Source organism: Balaenoptera musculus, chromosome 14, assembly GCF_009873245.2.
Source record: "Balaenoptera musculus isolate JJ_BM4_2016_0621 chromosome 14, mBalMus1.pri.v3, whole genome shotgun sequence".
NCBI classification, from domain to species: domain Eukaryota; kingdom Metazoa; phylum Chordata; class Mammalia; order Artiodactyla; family Balaenopteridae; genus Balaenoptera; species Balaenoptera musculus.
Window position 1 is genome coordinate 5,601,585 of NC_045798.1, and position 20,040 is coordinate 5,621,624.

A 20,040-nucleotide genomic window follows, 5' to 3' on the forward strand; every position below is an offset into this window, starting at 1 on the left:
CTGCTGCCGGCCCCAGGGGCGCTGTCGGCAGTCCCACCGTGCTGTTTTCACGTTTCCTCTCGAGATAACTCTTGAAAACAGGCAAGATGCTCAGTTACTTCTCTGAAGATGCAAGAGCCCAGCGAAGCCAGAATTAATATAATTTTTCCTGACTTTTCCATATTCTAAATATACCGAGCACGACGATTTTATGAGCAAACTACATTTTATCTAATACATTTTTATGTTCCACTCCTAAAAAGGGGACATTCACTAGGCAAAGAGCACTAAAAATAAAAGTACAGTTGGGCATTTCAGTTTTTCCTAAAATGTGCTGTTTTCCCACACACACACCCCCAACGCCCTCGTTGCCTGCAAGGTTTCTAAAAACACTATGCGGCCGGATATCGAGCCTCCGACCAGGCACACCAGGGCTCCCCCTGCAGGCAAAGCACGAGGCCAGCAGGCACACCTCAGGCCCTGAACACGCCCGACTCAGTGTGATAAAACCGGATGGTGCGCAACAAGAACTCGCTCCCACGGGGAGGCCGCTCGGCTCGGCGAGCGTTGCTCCCAGAGATCAAGCCTCTGGCCCCCGGTGTCCCCTCCCTCCCACTCCGTGGTTCCGGAGAAGTCACCCCCTGCTTGTGAACAGGCTCGTGTGTACCTGGCGGTTATAATTCCCAACCTGCCATCGGATCTCCCTTGGATCCAAATCCAGGTAATGACAAAGTTGTGTTAACTCCTTTCCACGTTCTGATGAAAACACTGGGTAAAGAGCTGTATAAGGCGTTAGAGTGATTCTACGGCAGGGGTTCAAACAGCTTCTAGATGCTCTAGCAGAGAACAGCTGTAAAAGCTAAATGAGCTGGAATAGGAGAAATTTTATATTTCATGTTCAAATACCGCCCCCTGGCCAAGCGATAGCTAGAAGGCTGTTTGACAATGTGAGGTTTCTCCACTCAGATAAGCCTCGGGCCTCCACGAGGGGAGGAGGCTGAAACGAGGCCTTAGGGTGGGCGCGCGTCCACCGTGATGGGTGTCCTTACGAAGAGAGGAAGATTAGACCCCAAAGAGACGCCGGGAATGCGCGTGCAGAGAGGAAAGAGCACGTGAGGACACAGCGAGAAGGCGGCCCCTGCGAGCCGATGACAGAGGCTCCGAGGGAACCAACCCTGCCCACAGCCCAGTCTGGGACACCCAGCCTCCAGAGCCGCAAGGAAGTAAATCTTCGTTGTTTAAGACCCCCCAGCCCGTGCTATTTTGCTACGGCAGCCCGAGCTCACTGACACAGCACGGTAAGTCCTCCCTCAGTTAACTGCACTTTATAACATAACCTGGTGGCTTTCAAACTTTTTGACCCCAACCCACGGTCAGACAGAAGTTTTAGGACGCCGCCCGGCACGTACACTGTCCATACCCACGCTTACATGACAGTTTTGAGAAACCACACCAGCACCTCTTATGACCCTTGATGCGCTGATATTTTCTATTCTCACCTAACCTGTTTCCTTCTGTTTAAAATGCCGGCAGATGGCCAAAAAACACATGAAAAGATGTTCACCATCACTAATTAGAGAAACGCAAATCAAAACTACAACGAGGTATCACCTCACATGGTCATAATGGCGATCACCACAAAATCTACAAACAACAAATGCTGGAGAGGGCGTGGAGAAAAGGGAACCCTCCTGCACTGTTGGTGGGAATGTAAATTGATACAGCCACTATGGAGAACAGTATGGACGTTCCTTAAAAAACTAAAAATAGGGGCTTCCCTGGTGGCGCAGTGGTTGAGAATCTGCCTGCTAATGCAGGGGACACGGGTTCGCGCCCTGGTCTGGGAAGATCCCACATGCCGCGGAGCGACTAGGCCCGTGAGCCACAACTACTGAGCCTGCGCGTCTGGAGCCTGTGCTCCGCAACAAGAGAGGCCACGATAGTGAGAGGCCCGCGCATCGCGATGAAGAGTGGCCCCCGCTTGCCACAACTGGAGAAAGCCCTCGCACAGAAACGAAGACCCAACACAGCCAAAAATTAATTAATTAATTAATTAATTAAAAAAAAAAAACAAAAAACCAGATGGTGCTTTTAAAAAAAAAAAAAAAAAAAAACTAAAAATAGAACTACCATATGACCCAGCCATCCCACTCCTGGGCATATACCCTGAGAAAACCATAATTCAAAAAGACACATGCACCCCAATGTTCACTGCAGCACTATTTACAATAGCCAGGTCATGGAAGCAACCTAAATGCCCATCGATAGACGAATGGATAAAGAAGATGTGGTACATATATACAACAGAATATCACTAGGCCATAAAAAGAAATGAACTGGGTCATTAGTAGAGACGTGGATGGACCTAGAGACTGTCATACAGAGTGAAGTAAGGCACAAAGAGAAAAACAAATATCGTATATTAACGCATATATGTGGAATCTAGAAAAATAGTATAGATGATCTTGATCGCAAAGCAGAAACAGAGACACAGACATAGAGAACAAATGTATGGACACCAAGAGGGAGGGGGGGCGGGGGGTGGGAGGAATTGGGAGATTGGGACTGACACACACACACTATTGATACTATGTATAAAATAGATAACTGATGAGAACCTGCTGTATAGCACAGGGAACTCTACTCAGTGCTCTGTGGTGACCTAAATGGGAAGGAAATCCAAAAGAGAGGGGATATATGTGTACATATAGCTGATTCACTTTGCTGTACAGCAGAAACTAACACAACATTGTAAAGCAACTCTACTCCAAGAAAAATTAATTAAAAAATAAATAAATAAAATAAAATGCGGCAGGGCCCCTCTGTTGAACTCACAATACCCTGAGGGGTCATGGCGTGCGGCACGACTGTCACCGGCTCGCCCGGCGCTGGCCTTGCCCTGGCGGCGCTGTGGAGTCCCGGCACCCCGTGGCGACGGGGCCACGGCAGCTGGGCCAGCAGTCCCCCCACCGCCCGGCTCGAGGCCGGATCGCGGCGCAGCACCCCACCTGGAGAGCGGGGACGGGGTGCCGCCCTAGCCAGCAGGAAGCCCCCAGGCAGGGACGGGGTGCAGACCTACCCCGGCCGAGTGCACCATGCACTTGGGCGCTCCGGTCGTGCCCGACGAAAACATGATGAAGAGCGGATGGCTGAAGGGCAGCTGCTCGAACTCCAGCTGGGGGGCTTGCGCACCTTGCCCGGTGGCCAGGAAGTCCTCCAGGAACACGCTGTGGGCAAAAAGGCGCAGGAGACAAACGGTGAAGGTTCTAGAACGCCTGGTGGGGCGGGGGTGCGGAAATCTGTCGAGTCCTCCCGTTCGCCCCCCTCTACGTCTACCTGGGTGACGACCTAGATTCCAGGGACCTGCCTTGTCTGGAAGCTTCCCAAGAGAGAAGGGAGAAGTCGGGGCTCATGGATTCATGCTAATTGAATACAAAGTAACTGAGTGAAAATTTCCGGTTGCTTTTTCTTTATTTTTTAACATTTATTTATTTATTTTGGGTGCTCTGGGTCTTAGTTGTGGCAGGCATGCGGGATCTAGTTCCCCGACCAGGAATCAAACCCGGGCCCCCTGCATTGGGAGCTCGGAGTCTTACCCACTGGACCACCAGGGAAGTCCCGAAAATTTCCGGTTGCTTTATTAGCACCGCTGATGGGGCCAAGGGCTGTCTCTCCAGAGAATCTAAGCGCTTTAATAAACACCGTGGAGAAGGATCCCTTGCAATTAACACATTGGCTGTTTGTATGCAGACTCCGCGGAGGGGGTCTGAAGTGACGCTCAAGTCCTCGGAGCCCAGGCGCACCTCCTGTTTGCTACGAACTGTCTGATTAGCAGACGCCTGGTTTCCCCAAGTTCCCCAAAGGCAAGCTGGAGTCCAGGGAGTCTGAATTCTTCCCCTTCCCCCCAGGAGAAGGGAGGGGAGGAGGTGCCGGCTTGTAAGCTCTTCTGACACCTGAAGGGCACAGCCAGAAAGTGGTGCCAAGGTCCCAACTCGAGAGTTTCTGTGACAGAAAACCTGTGGGGCAATTGTTCTCACTATTTTCCTGTATCCTGAGGTTTACAATGGCCAGATGCAAATATCTGTCCAGGAACAAATAAAATTAAGCCCAGCTATCGGCTCCAGCCTAAACAGCCTGCCCCTACCCTGCCCCCAAAGCTGCCATAAAGCACCACTGCATGTCACCAAGAACCACTGAAGGGGCTGTTTTCTGAGCAGAAACAGGGTAGCGGAAGCCACGAAGCCACCCTGGGAGAGACGTGGTTTCTCTATTCTGAGATCGGCGGAAACATCGATTCCAAAACCCCGGCCCTGTTCCTCCACTGGTTTAGAAGGGAGAAGAAAGGGAAAAAATCGAAACTACCGTTTTGCCAAATGGAACTTTCTTTCAAGGAAGGGGGAGAAGTCAGTTAAACTCGGCCTGCAGCAAACTGCCAAGGAGAATTACTCTGAAATACAAACGAATGCACACGAAAGTGAAGAAGTGTGCTGTCTCACATGGAAAGGCTCCCTTAAAGATGAGGATGTGCGACTTCCCTGGTGGTCCAGTGGGTAAGACTCCGCACTCCCAACGCAGGGGGCCTGCGTTCGATCCCTGGTCGGGGAACTAGATCCCGCATGCATGCCGCAACTGAAAGACCCCAAATGCCTCAACGAAGATCCCACACGCTGCATCTAAGACCCGGCGCAGCAAAAATAAATAAATACATAAAAATAAATCTTTAAACAAAGAAAAAAAAGATGAGGATGTCTCTTGGGGGAGGTGCGGCCATTTGAAACGGGCACCCCGAATAATTCTGAGCGGTAAACAAGCAGACCCTTCCTCTCCAGAGTGTCAGGAAGATTATTCACCGTGGAACCTTCCAGCCAATGAAAGCCCCATTCCGCCTCCACCTCCCATCCAAATCCCATTTACACAAAGGGCCCAATCGAATCGGATGCTCCACACAGAGAAAAACGTTTTCTTTCCATCGGTCTATAAATCACAGTAAATAGCGATTACTTTTGTTGCTTCCTCTAAAAAGGAAAAGCCCAAAGGGCAGGCCCCCCACAGAGGCGCAGACGCGCTTTCGGTTTATCTGCGGCACCCAGCAATCAAAGGCTGGAGAGCGCTGGGGGCCTGCTTCCTGGGGGGACGGGGGCTGTGGAGCTCTCCGCACTGCCCGAAGTTAAACAAAGTGATTAATGTTACTTCTGGATGCTCTTACTTTCTATCAATCACCAATAAACACATTCAGAAAAATAAAAGCTGGGCCACCACGGGGCCAGCAAACTGCCCTGTTTTCCTCCTGGCCTTTGTGCATACGGCCCCATCAATAAAACCAGGGGAGCTATATTCACGGCGGGGGTGTAATTTATCAAGGTTGGCAGGGTTCCCACAGTCTAGGGGACAGTCCAAGCCCCCGGGCCTGCCTGTAAGGACCTGCACATCCTGACCTGGATGCTCCAGAGGACACAGCCCCCTCTGGCCTGCAGCTGTCACCTGCCCACAATGACAGACGACGTTACTGAGAGCTAACTTCATGCACACTGCTAAGCCTGCGAGGAAGGTACTGTTATCCCCGTTTTACAGATGCGGAAAACAAGGGACAGAGAGATTGATCACTGGCCCAGGGCCACACAGCTGAGATCTGACCCGAGCAGTGTGGCTCGAGACCATGGCCTTAAGGGAACAGTCACTTTGCTGCAGCTCCCTTCAGCCTCTGGAACCCTGGTACTGCCGCTGTCCGCAGACCCTGCTCACCTCTCAAGGTCCCTCAGGTGTCACCTCCCCCAGGCCCCACAGAGAAGCAACCACGCCCTTCTCTCACCTCCTGGGCACTTCCTGTCCCCCAACTCAGTGAGCATGGCTGTGTCTACTGGGCCGAGTGGTCACAGCTCCCCCTTCCTGCAGGCGTGTCTTGTCCCCCCAGCTCGACTGGAAACTTGGGGGACAGCACGTGAGCTTTAGCCCTCTCAGTGCCCCCCAGAGGGCGCCTGCAGAGAACCACTGAGCCACGCGTCCACCCCGGCTGCCTGAATAGCAAGGCCTCCCCCACCACGGCACACACAGGATCCCCACCCGCGGCTCTGCCGCCGCTTCTCATGGGGCCTGAGGCCACTCAGAGACTCCTGCCTGCAGCCCAGACGCGAGGCTAAATGGACATGTTTACCTGCACAGGTAAACACACCTGATCTCAGAACTCTCTCCTCTATGATGGCTTAAAGAGAGATGAAAGGTGTATAACAAGAACTTTGGGAAGAATCTCAACTTGGACCAAATCATAATCCATTTTCTTAACTTCTGTGCAGAATTAAGGTGCTCACCATTCTATTCCATGTCAAGGCCTGTGGTCTATTGGCTTATAAATGTCAGAAAAGCAGAGGAAGATGCCAACAGCAATGGCAACAAAAAATAGGTTTTAAAATGAAAAAAAATAACATATTATGTATGTGTACACCTTCGTGTGGATGCATGTGTGTATATACACATGCATACAAAGATACATACATATGAACCACATACACAGAGGTGTACATATGTGTGTGCACATACGCACATCCACACACACATGCACCTGTGGATACACGTTAGTCACCATTCAGCACTGCTGTGGCCAATCCAGGGAGCCAGCCTGGCCCCATCCAAGCCCACCACTTCCAAGGGACACGAGACAGGAAGAGTTAGGATGCCTGGGACAGTCTCTGTTCTGCCACTAAGTTACCAAGTGGCCCCAAGGGATTCCCCCTGGGGTCCTTGGGTCCCCACCTACAGAAGGACGATTTTTAACTAAGACATCTTGCACCTCTAAAACACTCCAACTCCAGGTGCAAAGATCCACAGAACCTGCAGCCCGGTGGGACTCTGAGTGGGTTTCACATGCAACCAGTGACCAGCATGTGGCTGGCTTACCTATTTGGAATCTTGGAAATGTCTATCTTCTCTCTGGAGGAAACGTAAGGAATCACCACCACTTTTTTCAGGTCTGCGAGTCCTGAAAGCAGCGGGGAGGAGAAAACACAAGCTTACAGGACACAACATCCCTAGTCGCTAATCTTTTTCTTTTTTGCTGAAACGTAACACAACCTAGGACTGAGACTGCTCCGTTGTTGCAGGGCTCCTGGGACCCCCGGGGGGCTCTCACCCCTGCCCCCCGCCCCCTGCCCCCCGCCCCCCACGCACCTTTAACAACCTGCTGCAGCTTGTCTATGTGGTCGTGCTCTTTGCCATTGTACACGACGGCCTCCACGGAGAAGATGAGCTTTGGCTGAATCTGAGAAAACCGGTCCAGAACGCCCTAGAGTGGAAGGAAAGAGTCGTCATTGTTCATCCAAAAGGCAAAATCCTCCAGCAGCCAACGGGACGGCTGCATCTCCAGGGAAAGAAAAAGCAGCGTGTCCAGCGCTCTAGCCACGTCCCTGCGTCCCCGTCACCCAGGGGCCAAGAAAGACAGCCAAGCAAACGGGACATGCACCCGAGCCAGGACCATCACTTCAAAGAAAGCATCGGTACAAAGAAACACCGGACGGACTTACAGACATACACTGAGCCTATCAAATGGGAAAACACAGGGTGAGTATTAGCACGACCACAGAGATCCCCCTTTTTACAGCAAGAGCCTCCCAACACAGCGCCTCTGGCATATGTAAGTGGAGACTCACCTTCCCAGAAGGCAGCTCTGTATGCAAAGTGGTGCCATATTTAGGCCCTCCTTTCATCTTCAATCCAAGAGGTACCTGAATCCCCCGAATGATACTTCTTGCCAAGCAAATGCATGAACTCACAAATGTGTACACTCGTAAACAAGCCCCATGAGAAAAAGCAGGCTGTCCACGCCCAGCTGTCTGTCTCCACACATGGAATCACCGTCCCGCCAAGCACACCCCTCTCCCTGAGAGAAGGCGCAGCCCCCGTGCACATGCGGAACTTGTTTCTGGAACTGCTGTGAACTGCCGCACGCCACCTCATGATGCACTGATACGACCTGCGTGTGACACCGAGGGCAACAGGTACAGGCCCTCTCGGATGGGCTCCCCTCCCGCTCCCCTCCCAGCCTGCCAAGTGCACACCGTGGTGGAGCCATTTCCATCCACAAGAACAGCACCTGGAAGGCATCGCCCAGATGGCACTCCTAATCCCTCGGTCCAATGCAGCGGCTCAAGGTCAGTGCCTGGGCTGCTCCAAGGGCACCAGCAGTGATGCCAGAGCCTCCGTGTGAGGACCGGATGGGCAGGGTCTCCACCCTGGCTGCAGGTTACAGCCATCTGTGGCGTGACGACTAATTAAACTCATTAGGTAGCTAATTAACTGGCCTGGAGTGGGCCAGGCACCGCTTCTCAGAGCTCCCAGGAGTCAGCAAAGCACACGCCTAAGACAAGGGGAGGCCAGGGCCCCTCGGAGGGGTCCTGGCGACAACAGCATCACTCGGGGCCCCAGACCTACTGAACTGGAAGGTCTGGAGGTGGCCCAGCAATCTGTGTTTTCACAAGCGCTTCTGGCGATTCTAACGCACAATAAAATTTGAGACTCTCGGGGCTAAAGATTCAAGGACTGATTCTATTTTCAGTGCCGTCGGACTTTCAAGACCAGAAGCTGAATTAACAGAGAAGAGCTGCGGGCGGAGAGGGGGAGGAAGCATTTGTTTATTCCATCTACTGTGCCAGGCAACCAAACAGAGTTCTTTCTCCTTGGAACCTATAATCTATGTGGCGGGGGGGGAGGGGAGTAGCAAAGCAATTATAAATGTTTTTGTTTCCAGTTTCTAATTGTTTTCAGTGAACTATACCCATGGTTTAGGTAGCCAGGAAAACGAAAAGAAGGAAGGCAAGAAGGGAGGGAGGGAGGGAAGGAGGGAGGGAGGGGGGGAAAGGAAGGAATTAAAGCCATAAGGAAAAATTAATGATGGACTTGATCAATAAAACCAAAATCTTTTTTCCAAAAAGACCAATAAAATAAGCCTCTTGACAAATCTGACCAAGAAGACAGATATTTCTAGCTAACACTTACATAGTACTTATTACATATCAGGCACTGTCCTAGGCACTTTACTAATATTCACTCACTTAATGCTCTGACATAGAATTATTATTCCCATATTCCAGATGGATAAACTGAGGCATACAACCATATAAAATCGGAAACCACACTTTACTACAGAAAGAGGGAATAATAAATGACAAAGCACTATGTTCAATTTTGTTAATAAATTAATAAAAGCCAGATGAAGCGGATGATTCCCCAAGAAGATATAAATTTATCAAAAATGATTCAAGAAGCAGCAGAACACCTGAAGAGACAATAACCACGGGAGAAAAAGCAGTCAAAAGTCTATCCCCCCTTTTTTTTCTTTTTTTATTGGCTGCGCTGGGTCTTCACTGCTGCGCGCATTGCTCTCTAGTTGCGGCGGGCGGGCTTCTCATTGTGGTGGCTTCTCTTGTTGCAGAGCACGGGCTCTAGGTGCTCGGGCTTCAGTAGTTGTGGCACGTGGGCTCAGTAGCTGTGGCTCACGGGCTCTAGAGCTCAGGCTCAGTAGTTGTGGTGCACAGGCTTAGATGCTCCACGGCATGTGGGATCTTCCCGAACCAGGGCTCGAACCCATGTTCCCTGCACTGGCAGGCAGATTCCTAACCACTGCGCCACCAGGGAAGTCCCCAAAGGTCACCTCTTAACACAGACACCAGGGAGGTACAGAATTGCAGGCAAGTGCCACCAAATCCTCACACACTAGGACATTCCTTTTCTATAAACCATTACAGAGGACAGAAAGAGACAGAGAACACACAAACCGAAAAAGAGATTAGACCAGTGTAATTTACTACACTAACAGATTAAAGGGGAAAAATCTTTTGATTATCTTAAAAGCTTTCAAGAAAATGCAACATGCTTTCCTCCCAAAAAGCTTTAATAAGCTGGAAACTTCCTCACTGACAAATGGTGTCTTGCAGAAATCTATGGCAAACACATCACTCCTGATGGTAAAGATAAGAGTCCTGGTGGGAATTCCCTGGAGGTCCAGTGATTAAGGACTCTGTGTGCTTCCACTGCAGGGGGCACGGATTCGATCCCTGATCAGGAATTAAGATCCCGTATGCCGCAGTGCGGCCACAAAAAAAAAAAAAGAGTCCTGGTAAAGAACAGACACTAGCTTCCGTGCGCGGACTTCCATGCTCTCCTGGCGCCCCAGTCTAGCAAGGAGACTGGAGCTGGCAGGAGGGAACCAAGCAGCGGACGATAGGAAGGGCTACGAAGAAAGCCGGTGAGACCCGCCAGAAGAACCATTAGAACCGGGTTCGGCAAGGTGGCCATGTACAAACTCCACACAGCAAAATAAACAGTATGCCTGGACCCCAGGATTCTAAGAGGGACAGAGAGTCCGCGCTTTAGCTGGGAGGAACATTTTTGTCAATAAAAACCCCTACATGCACTGAGCACTCACCATGCGCCTCTCCAGCTGGTGATGGGCACTCACACATCTGAGGTCAGGCCCCCAGGAGCGGGCGGGGCTGCGACCGCCCCCACATCCTTGGTGAGACAGGACCAGGGTAAGTTATTTGCCCAAAGCTTCACAACCTGCCGGTGGCAGAGCTGGAGTTACAGCCTGCTCACTGTGCCACGGGGGCTGACGCTCTTAACCACAGCGCTGACTCCGCACAGGAAAGACTAGCCCTGGGGACAGGGAACCAAAGGGCGGCAGAAGAGAGCCAGGACTGGGGTCCCCGAACACCGAATCGGGAGGAGGACGCGAGAACCACGGCCAGCGCACCCCAGGAAGACCCCGGAGAGCACCTCTGCCCAGGGGCATCAAGGGGAGCAGCCTCGGCAGCCAGGAGGGAGGGGGAGGCCGTTCTGATCAGAGGGCACCAAGAGAAGAGCCCCGGGCAGGGGGAGCTGGCCCAGGGAAGGGAAAGAATTTCTAGAAAGCCTGGGGCCAGGGAGGAGCTGGATGAGGCCAGACTGGAGAGCCCTGGAAGGCGGCAGAGATTTCTCCATGACACCCAGCGTCCCTCCTGGTGGGCTAGCCCACACAGGTGGGAGGACCAAGACAGCAGTGACCTGGGGCTCAGACATCACAGAGGTGGCCCTTCCTCACAGGGAGAGAGAACAGACAACAAAGACGACAAGTGTTTCACAACCAGAGGTCAGAACTTGGCACCATGGAAAGACTCTGGAGACCCCACGACATGGTGGCAGTGTTCCTGGCGGGTCAAGAGCCGGTCAGGATCTCTGAGCGTCAGAAACCAGCTGCTGGCCTGCTCTGGTCCAGGAGAGGGCTGCTCAGTCGAGAACTGCTTTCACGTCACGATGAAATGAACACACCTGTGATTGTGCAGCTGCCCCAGATACGACGCTGAGCAACCAGTCAGGCCCTGAAACCAAGAGCCCAGCCGATGCGGGATCAAGTGGACGGCCACCCAGTGCGAGAAGAACAGCTGTCCTATTTATGTGCACAGACGCACACGTGTGCACGTGTACACACACACACGCGCGTGCAGCGACCTGAAAGGGCTCTGTGAGGGGGAGGGCTCCAGGCTGCCCTCTGAGATGTGTGGATATCAGAGGTCGGACTCCCCCGATGTGTGTGAAAAAGCCCCCCACTCAAAGGTAAACAGTGAAACACAGAAAAAACCAAACGTCAAAGCACACAGGACCTGGAGGTCTTGGTGAGGCTGGCAGGTTGGGGACCCAAAGAACAAGCAGTCCCGCACCTGGAGATGCCCACGAGCCCAATGGGGGCGGGAAATCCAAGCAGATAGGGTGGGAGACGTGGGAGAGGTGGAGGAAGGGGCACGCGGTGAGGAGAGGGGCAGGGCAGACGCAGAGCCAAGGGGCTTCAAGAGAAGTGAGGAATGGTCCCCAGCATCCTCGAGCAAAGGCGGTGTCCCCACCCCACCCTGGGGCAGCCTGCACAGACAGGCATACGGCCTGCCAACAGACGGGGTCCTTTCATCACCAGCCTGGCAAGGCGAGGGGAGGTCACCACCGCATTTGTGGGCAGGTGAATCCACGTGTATGGAGACCCCGCCCCCATACCTGTAAACTGCCTGGTAACCATCCCACACGCGTGTGCCACGGGGCTAGAACTTACTTCACAGTCAGTAATGATGTGACCCCATTGTAAAAGAACCAAATAATTAAAATCAGGATTTGCAAGAGAGTGGCAATTTTCCCTTTATTATAGAGAAAATTCTTCAGTGATTTGCAGCAAACAATTCAAAGTAGGAAAAACATTCGTGTTTCACCGCAAATTTCAGAAACGTACCCTTTACTGAAACCAGGAGACCATCTAAACTGTAAAATGGTGATGTCGGAAATTAAGGACACGAGCCTCCTTTTTTTTTTTTCCTTTTTGGCTGTGTGGCATGCAGGGTCTCAGTTCCCCGACCTGGCGTTGAATCCCTGCCCCCTGCAGTGGAAGCTCAGAGTCCCAACCACTGGACCACCAGGGAAGTCCCAGGAGCCTCCTTTTAAAGCAGAGATTTGCAAACCATTGAAGAGGACAGTCCTGGGCCCCCGGGACCCCTCTGTCCCGCCCCAGGCCGCACCTCGTCATTAACTCTAGATGCTTCCCTGCAGGTTTTAACTACTGGAAAAGAACAGAGAAGAAATCTGAGGCTCTGGAGTCATTGCTTTGTCCCAGGTCCTTAGCACACAGGTACCGGTGCCCACGTGAGCAAGCGCTGTGTCTCGTGACCCGGACCAGGGCTTCCCGGCCAGGAGGGCTCACCCTTGGGAGCTGGCAGGTGGTGCCAGCAGCCGGAGGCCCTTAAGTCACCAGGCTGATACATTAACTGTCATTCACTGCTCAACAATCACTCCGAAGGACCGTGCACATGGCTACCTGCCTCTGGCTCTACACCAGGGTCCCAGCAAAATGAGGACCGCTTCCCGGAACTCAGGGCAGAGCGAAGCATCTTAGCAGAACGGCGTTTGGCCCTGTCACTTTCTGACCGAATAGAGGGCTCTCCTGAGGCTCAGGCCATCACGCCCACAAAGATCTCCCGCAAGCACCTGTGCTGAAGGCCGTGGCCGGGGCGGAGCCACGCTGCCGTCTAGTGCGCATGCGCTTCCAGCGAGAGCCGCCACCCCGGAAAACACGAACCAGCCTCAAACCAGGGAAGGAACGCGGGGGATGCCGCTCCAGAGCCACCCGCTGGCTGCATCCTCTACACAGCAGGACCTGGGACCAGAGTCAGCCAGAGGGGCCTGCGGTGGTGACATTTTGCACAAGACCCACGAGGATGGGCGCAGGGTCAAGGCCAGCTGCTGCTACAGGCAAGCAGGAGGTGGCTGGGCCCCAGCCCGTCCCCTGAGCCTCCCGCCCTGCACCAGGTGGCTCAGACCCACCACCCGAGGCCAGCCCAGGAGCTCTGCTCGCTGTGAAGCCCTCGGGCAGGGGCTTCGTTCGGGCCCTAGAAGGCCACGCCCCCGCCCCCACGCTCCACAATGCTTCTCCAACATCACACCTGCTTACAAGTTCCAATTCACTCGAGAACGCCCACTCGCTACTCATTAGGAACAGCTGACATTCACTGAGCTTGGGGGGTAGGTCGAGCGCTGTCCCAACCCTAGATGGGTGCCAATGGTGCTGTCCTCACAAGCCCTCCTACGGTGTGTCCCCGAGGACACAGAGGCAGGAAGCGGCAGAGGCGGATTCAAACCCAGGCAAGAGCTTCCTGCTGGTAACCTCCTCGCCACGTGCCTTCTCCAGCCCCGAGGCTCCTTCACGGCTTCCCAGCACAGCTCAAGGCCTGCTGAGGGATCCCAGGACAACAGTGCCCAGGGACGGGGTCCCAACCCTCCAGGACCCCCCCGAGGACGGCCTGGTCCCAAGCAGCTCACACGGCCTCACAGAGGGCCTTCGGGACCAAGAGGCCCCCTGGAGCTCCGGGCTCAGGTCAGTCCTGGCTGCCCTGGGTGGTCCGGGGTGGAGGCGATCTGGGAGAGGCCCAGCAAAGCCCCAGGAGGCACAACCACGGCCACCAGCAGTGAGGTCTGGGGTGACCACCCCCTCCCCGAACTCAGCGGGACCCAGTCCTCATCCCACGGGGCCAGGGCCGGCCTCAGCCAATCGCCTCACTGCTCCAGGCCTCTGTGTCGCAGAAGCACATCTGTCCCTCCTCCGCACGGGGTGGGGGGAGATGAGAAATACCTTGAGAGACCTCCCTGGTGGTCCAGCAGTTAAGAATTCACGTTCCCAATGCAGGGGGCCCAGGTTCGATCCCTGGTCAGGGAACTAGATCCCGCATGCATGCCACAACTAAAAAGATCCCGCGTGCCGCTACTAAAAAGATCCCGCGTGACGCAACTAAGACCCGGTGCAGCCAAATAAATAAATAAATATTTTAAAAAAGCAAAGAAATACCTTGAAAACCTTTTCCAGAAGAGCAAGCCTCAAGGCAGAGGTTGAGTATCAAGCTCACACCCAAAATGCCCAGCCTGTGGACAAGGCACGTGGACTGCAGAGCACGGAGCTGGAAGAGCGCCGTGCCCGCACCTGTGTCCTAAGTGTATCAATCCTCCCGCATCAATCACAGGCCCACGCAGTCTACGCTCGTATCATGAGGCTCTCTCTTCCTGATGCCCCTGCTTTGCACGTGAGGATAAGTAACTCACCCAGGGATGCACGGCCAGCAAAGCCAGGCCAGCCCTTAGCCCCTGGGCTGCACTGACCGGTGCCCAGCACAGGGCCCACGCCCAGAGCAGAGGAAGAACGGTCAGGGACGTGGATGCCCGGCATGTCCTCTACCGGGCCTGGCCTCGTGGCTCCTGAGGGTCCCTCATCCCCGAGGTTCTGCAACCAGGAAAGGTCCCTGATCAGGAAGTGGGGGTCCCAGCAAGTCCTACTCTGCCGCTTCTTCCTTCCCTATGGTGGGGCTCTGTGTGTGCTTCCTGCCCCCACCTGGGCCACTCCGCAGCTGGCGCACCCTGGTCCCTGGTGCCCTTGGGGTCTACGGGGATAAAGAGGCCCGCCACCCTCCCGCACAGAGCACAAAGCTCAGCCCCAAAGTAAGAGATCAGAAATGGCAATTATGGAGCAAATTTTCCGTAAGCCAATCTTCCATGAGCAAATCTGCAGAGGATAAACATCAGAAAACCTCACACGGTCATGAAGTCACAGGAGCCGTGACCGGGCATCTCCTGCTGGATACTCACAACACCGCCTGTCGCGTGTAACACACACTAACGCAGCCAATACACACGGCTGGGCGTGAGGAACATTGGAAAGGAAGGAAGGATCGTTTACTTTTAGACTTAAAAAGAGATTCAGCTACTTCTGGCTCCTTCTCTCCTGCTGATCTCCAGTCACCAGCCGGGGAGACGGGAGGCCATCGTGACACCGTTTCCTCCCAGCCTTGCCGGTCCTGCCCCGCGGCTGCCCATACCCCGACCCAAGATGTCATGGGGAAATCACATGGAATGTTCCCCAGCGGGGGCCACACACCCAGGGCACTTGAGGGGACCCCGACTCACGTTCACGCCGAAGTCTGGGGACGTGGAGCTCCAGATGGCGCCAATGCTCGTGGCCGCCAGCATGGCCTCCACGGCGTGCACACTGTTGGGTAAATAACCTGTGGAGGGGATACAGGGAGAAAGCCTGGTTCAGGGTGTGAGGATGCCGCGGACTTCCACAAGCACCTCCCAGAGTCACGGTGGGAGTGGGGAGAGGGGCTGGCTGTGAGCGGCTCACAGAGCAGGGCCAGGCCCAACCCACCCGCCTTGACATCTCCTGCTCGGATGACCCAATCGTTGCCGCCAGCCTGACCACTTCCCGTCACCACCCCCTCCAACAGCCTGACCACTTCCCGTCACCACCCCCTCCAACGCATTCTGATCAGGGATCCCTGCACGATGCCGGCCTCTTCTCGCTCCGCTCCGCCTCCCACTCTGGGCTCAGTCACAACAGCCTCCCTTCAGTTCTAAGTTCCCCCTGCCTCAGGGCCTTTGCACAAGCTGCCTGCGTTGCCTGGACACTTCCACCCACACCAGCCTTCCCTACTCATCCTTCAGCTCTGAAGGCAAATGGAACCCCCTCAGGGAAGCCTTCTCCAAGGCCATCCCATGAACTCAGGTCCCCTGGCCAGTCGCCCACAAAGCACACCGTATTTCTCCCTCACCAGATCTAGCATAATAATCACCTAAGTATAATCATTATAACTGGCAACTGCATATCTGGTTCTCCCGTGAGGGCAGGGACGTTGCCTGTCTTGCTCCCTGCTTTACCAAATGCCTTTTGGTACGCCCTGCCGATCCAGGTCCGCAGATATTGGTCTACTGGCCGGCTGGTGGGTGGATGTTTGGATGGAGGGAGGGAAGGAGAGGCTGCAGGGGAACGAAGACTGAGCAAAGCCGTCAAGACGTCTACAATCCTGCCAGGGACTCAGCCCTCCATCTAGTAGGAAGCCGAGCTTTTTTTTTTTTTTTTTTTTGGCCACACCACGCGGCCTGCGGGATCCTAGTTCCCCGACCAGGGCTCGAACCCGGGCCCCCTGCAGTGGAAGCGCGGAGTCTTAACCACTGGACCTCCAGGGAAGTCCTCTGGGCTTTTATGATAATAGTGGCAGAGACTCTTTATGGACGAGAAGACTACGATCAATTAAACAGATCGTCCTAAACGCTCCAGAGGAAAAGGATCTGTGCACGAGGCACCAGGGAGAAGAAGGTCCAGGGCCTCCCCTGAGCACGGCTCCCTGGGTGACACAGAAGCCCTCTGGGCTCCAGCACCCCGAGGTGCCCGGGACAGCTCTCCCGCTGCCCCTCCTCCCATGGCGCTGAACTGCCTACTTGACCACAGCGGTGGGTACTTCGTTTCTTTGGGTTCACTGCATCTCCCCTGCTGGGTGTCCCGTGGGGCAGGGGTCGTGCAGTGCTCACACGGCCCCCGGGCTCCGCCCAGCCCTGGCACACAGCAGGCCCGCTGACGGACGTCGGCTGCCGAGAAGAGACTTGGCTGTGAGCGTACTGAGGTGCCTCCACGGTGCCGTCGCCCCAGGCAGGGCGGGACTCACCACCCAGGGAGGCCGGGTGACCTGCTGGCTGTGGGGCCTGACACGCAGCCAGGAGATGCCCGCTTCACAGACGAGGAACAGCGCCGTGAGCAGCTGTAACTGCATCTTTGAAGGCCTCCAAGCATCTCCCCATTCAGTCCCCCTCTGCACTCTTCCCTAGCGCTCTCTTCTGGGAAACACAGTCCCCTGTCCTAGTAACTGTGATCAGGTCAAATTAGAATCCAAGATGTGACACTCAAGAAGGTGGTGTCACCAAGCACCAGCCTGATTCTGAGAAGTCAAGGGCAACGGAGCAGGCGTCCCTCAAGTAAGCACGGCCAAGCGGGAGCCCCAGTATATCCTGTTCTCCGTTTCTCCTTCTCAAGAAACGTTTGCTTCAAAGGGAGATTTTTAAAAATGAAAATTGGAGGGAAGAAAAATTACTGGATGGTAGAAGAACCTTTTGAATTCCTTTTCTAGACAAATTAAACTGGACCAAGAAGAACCCAAGATACTGAAGTTTCAACCGCAAAAATGCCTGCTCTGACCCAGCACTCTCATGCATTCATCCAATAAACACTCATTATACACCTACTATGCGCCAGGTACCCGCGGACTGAGATGCAGCAGTGAAGAGAAGACAAAGCCCCATCCTCTGGTACTGGAGGACAGAAAGACATGCACACACACACACACACACACACACACACACACACACACACAAAAATAATCCTGTGACTTCAAGGAGGCAGTAAGGCGACAAGGAAAATAAAGCGGGGTGCAGAGGGAGTGGTGATGGATTTTTCCACAGGACAGCACGGATGGCTTCTGAGCAGAGACCTCAATGAACCAGGGTAAACCCTTGGATCTGTAGGAGAACATTCCATCCAGGGCTGAGACAGGCGATAATGTGGCACATCCCTTACACATCCTTTACTATTCATTCCTCTCCAGTCAAGTAACACAGCGAGCGGTCGCTCCATCATCTGAGAAGGAGACTCAGGGTCTGGCCCCTTCACATGGTTTACACAGGGTAAGGCTGTCCTCTTTGCAAACACACTCCGAGCGCCCACTTGCAGTGAGTCCCCCGGGAGAGGCACAGTCACGCCAACAAGCCCGGTGGCTTCTCCTGCTGACGTCCCAGCCTGCAGCCCTGGTCCCATGGCCCCCGGAGGTGGGGAGGGCAGCCCAGCAGCCAGAACCCCAGGCCTCGTGGGTTTTAGAGCCAAACAAAGGAGACTGATGCTCAAATAATCACAAAACCAAACAGATGACTACCAATGACGCATCCTTTGAAGAATGAAAACAAGATGCCGACGGAGGGTCCAACAGGAGGGCCTGGCTCAGGGGCAACCAGGGGGCTTCCCTGAGTGAGGCCATCTGGGGACAGAGCTGGGGGCAGGTGGGGCAGTGGCCGGCTTCCCAACAAAGGCTCTGCCGGACACTCTTAGGAGGACAGGGGCCAGGAGGGGAGCGCGGAGGCAGGAAGGAAGCGAGCGCGCGGGGCCGCCGACCCGGCTCCAGGTTCTCGTTCCCACCCTGGAGGCAGCGGGGGTCAGCGAGCCTCCAAGCAGGGGACGGACACCAGCGATGCCACTGGGGTTGGTGCCACGAGTGAAGTCGTGTGGCCAGAGGACAGAGAAGCCCTCTTCTTTGGTTTAAGAATAAGACCTGATGCCTGATCCCGGAAGGAGCAATTTAAACTCTGACCCCAGCACTGCAGCAAAAAGCACACAGAACCCCAGCCGGACCCAGACTGGGAACCGCCCCTGGACACATCCGTCATTGTCACCAGCCCCTCCCGGGGTGCGTGTGGATGGGCAGGGGCAAGAAAGCCCACCTAACTTCTCTGCCCACGAGAGACTCTGCATAGCAAGCCTCTCAGCCTCTCTGCTGCCCTGTTTAAAGATGCAGAAACTCGAGGTCCAGGGAGGAGAAAGTCCTCATCCAAACCCACAGGCCCAAAGGCAGCGCCAAGCACCGAGGGAAGGTCTCCTGGCTCCAGGGAGCGGATGCTGCTAAACAAATTCTCACCAGGAAGAACTAAGTGGGAGAAGCCGCGCTGAGCGAGGAGGCCCAGGCGGGGATCCCAAGGAACAGCGTGGCCTAGGGCCACCAGCCCCGCACCAGGAAACGCGGGCCCAGGCGCACGCTGCCATATCGCGGCACCGAATAATTACAATCCATCGTTCAACAGATGTGTGATGAAGCGTCCTGGCTGTCAGATTTCACGCCTCACTAACTCTCAGGGAATTCCCTGGCAGTCGAGTGGTTAGGACTCTGCGCTCTCACTGCCGAGGGCCCGGGTTCAATCCCTGGTCGGGGAACTAAGATCCCACGAGTGGCTCGGCCAAAAAAAAGTAACTCTCTATTTATTATCTCCAGAGGCTGAGTATATCCACATACTTTCAGTTAACGACTTTATGAACTGAAATTGTCTATAGTGTTTAAATCAACACCCGTTTTTTTAATAAAATCCTTTCCAAATTAAAAAAAAAAAAATGGTTAGTTTACTTTTCTCTTCTGGGCCTCGGTTTTTCATCTGGGAAACAAGCAGGCTGGCGGCACCTGCCCTGGCGTCTGTGGGTCAGAGGACATCAGTCTAGTGAGTCTCTCCACTGATAAAACTCCCTCTGCTGGGTTTTGGGGATTAGGAATCAGTCTACAATCGTGTCAGCACAGATGGCGAAAATCACAGAATGGAAACCAGGCCTCAGGAATGCCTCAGGAAAGCATCGAGTTGGAGGTGGGCAGGCCCAGAAACTGCAGCAGCTTTTCCCGACCTTGGAAGGGGTCCTGGCTCTGTCATCAAGGACCTGATGAACTTTCTGGTTTGTGTTTAGTTTAAGGTCCACATTTCATTAAAAAAAAATAATAACTAATGCATTAAAAAATTATTATTAATAATAATAGTAGACGTCTGTGAGCACTGGCTCAGGAGGACATGCCCACGTGGAGGCCGGGAGCCGGGGACCCTCACAGCCCAGCTCACTGTGGCTGGGCCGCCCTTGCAACGATCGTCCCTCTTCGTCTGGTTTGTGCCGCACGTGTACACACACGAAGCCGTGTGCGTGCAATCTGACCCGACGCCACCTCT

The 20,040-nt window shown here is 54.2% G+C and overlaps 1 protein-coding gene across 4 annotated transcripts in view; it reads right to left on the minus strand.

The window, feature by feature from the left end:
• AACS (acetoacetyl-CoA synthetase) overlaps nt 1–20,040 on the minus strand; it is a 51,441-nt gene that overhangs the window by 22,749 nt on the left and 8,652 nt on the right. For all 4 annotated transcript variants that reach the window (XM_036874990.1, XM_036874989.1, XM_036874987.1 and 1 more), the window contains 4 exons: nt 15,430–15,527; nt 7,141–7,255; nt 6,871–6,952; nt 3,059–3,206 (listed from right to left, as the gene is read on the minus strand). In XM_036874990.1, the coding sequence (XP_036730885.1) occupies nt 3,059–3,206; nt 6,871–6,952; nt 7,141–7,255; nt 15,430–15,527 (443 nt within the window). The remainder of the gene's footprint in view (nt 1–3,058; nt 3,207–6,870; nt 6,953–7,140; nt 7,256–15,429; nt 15,528–20,040) is intronic.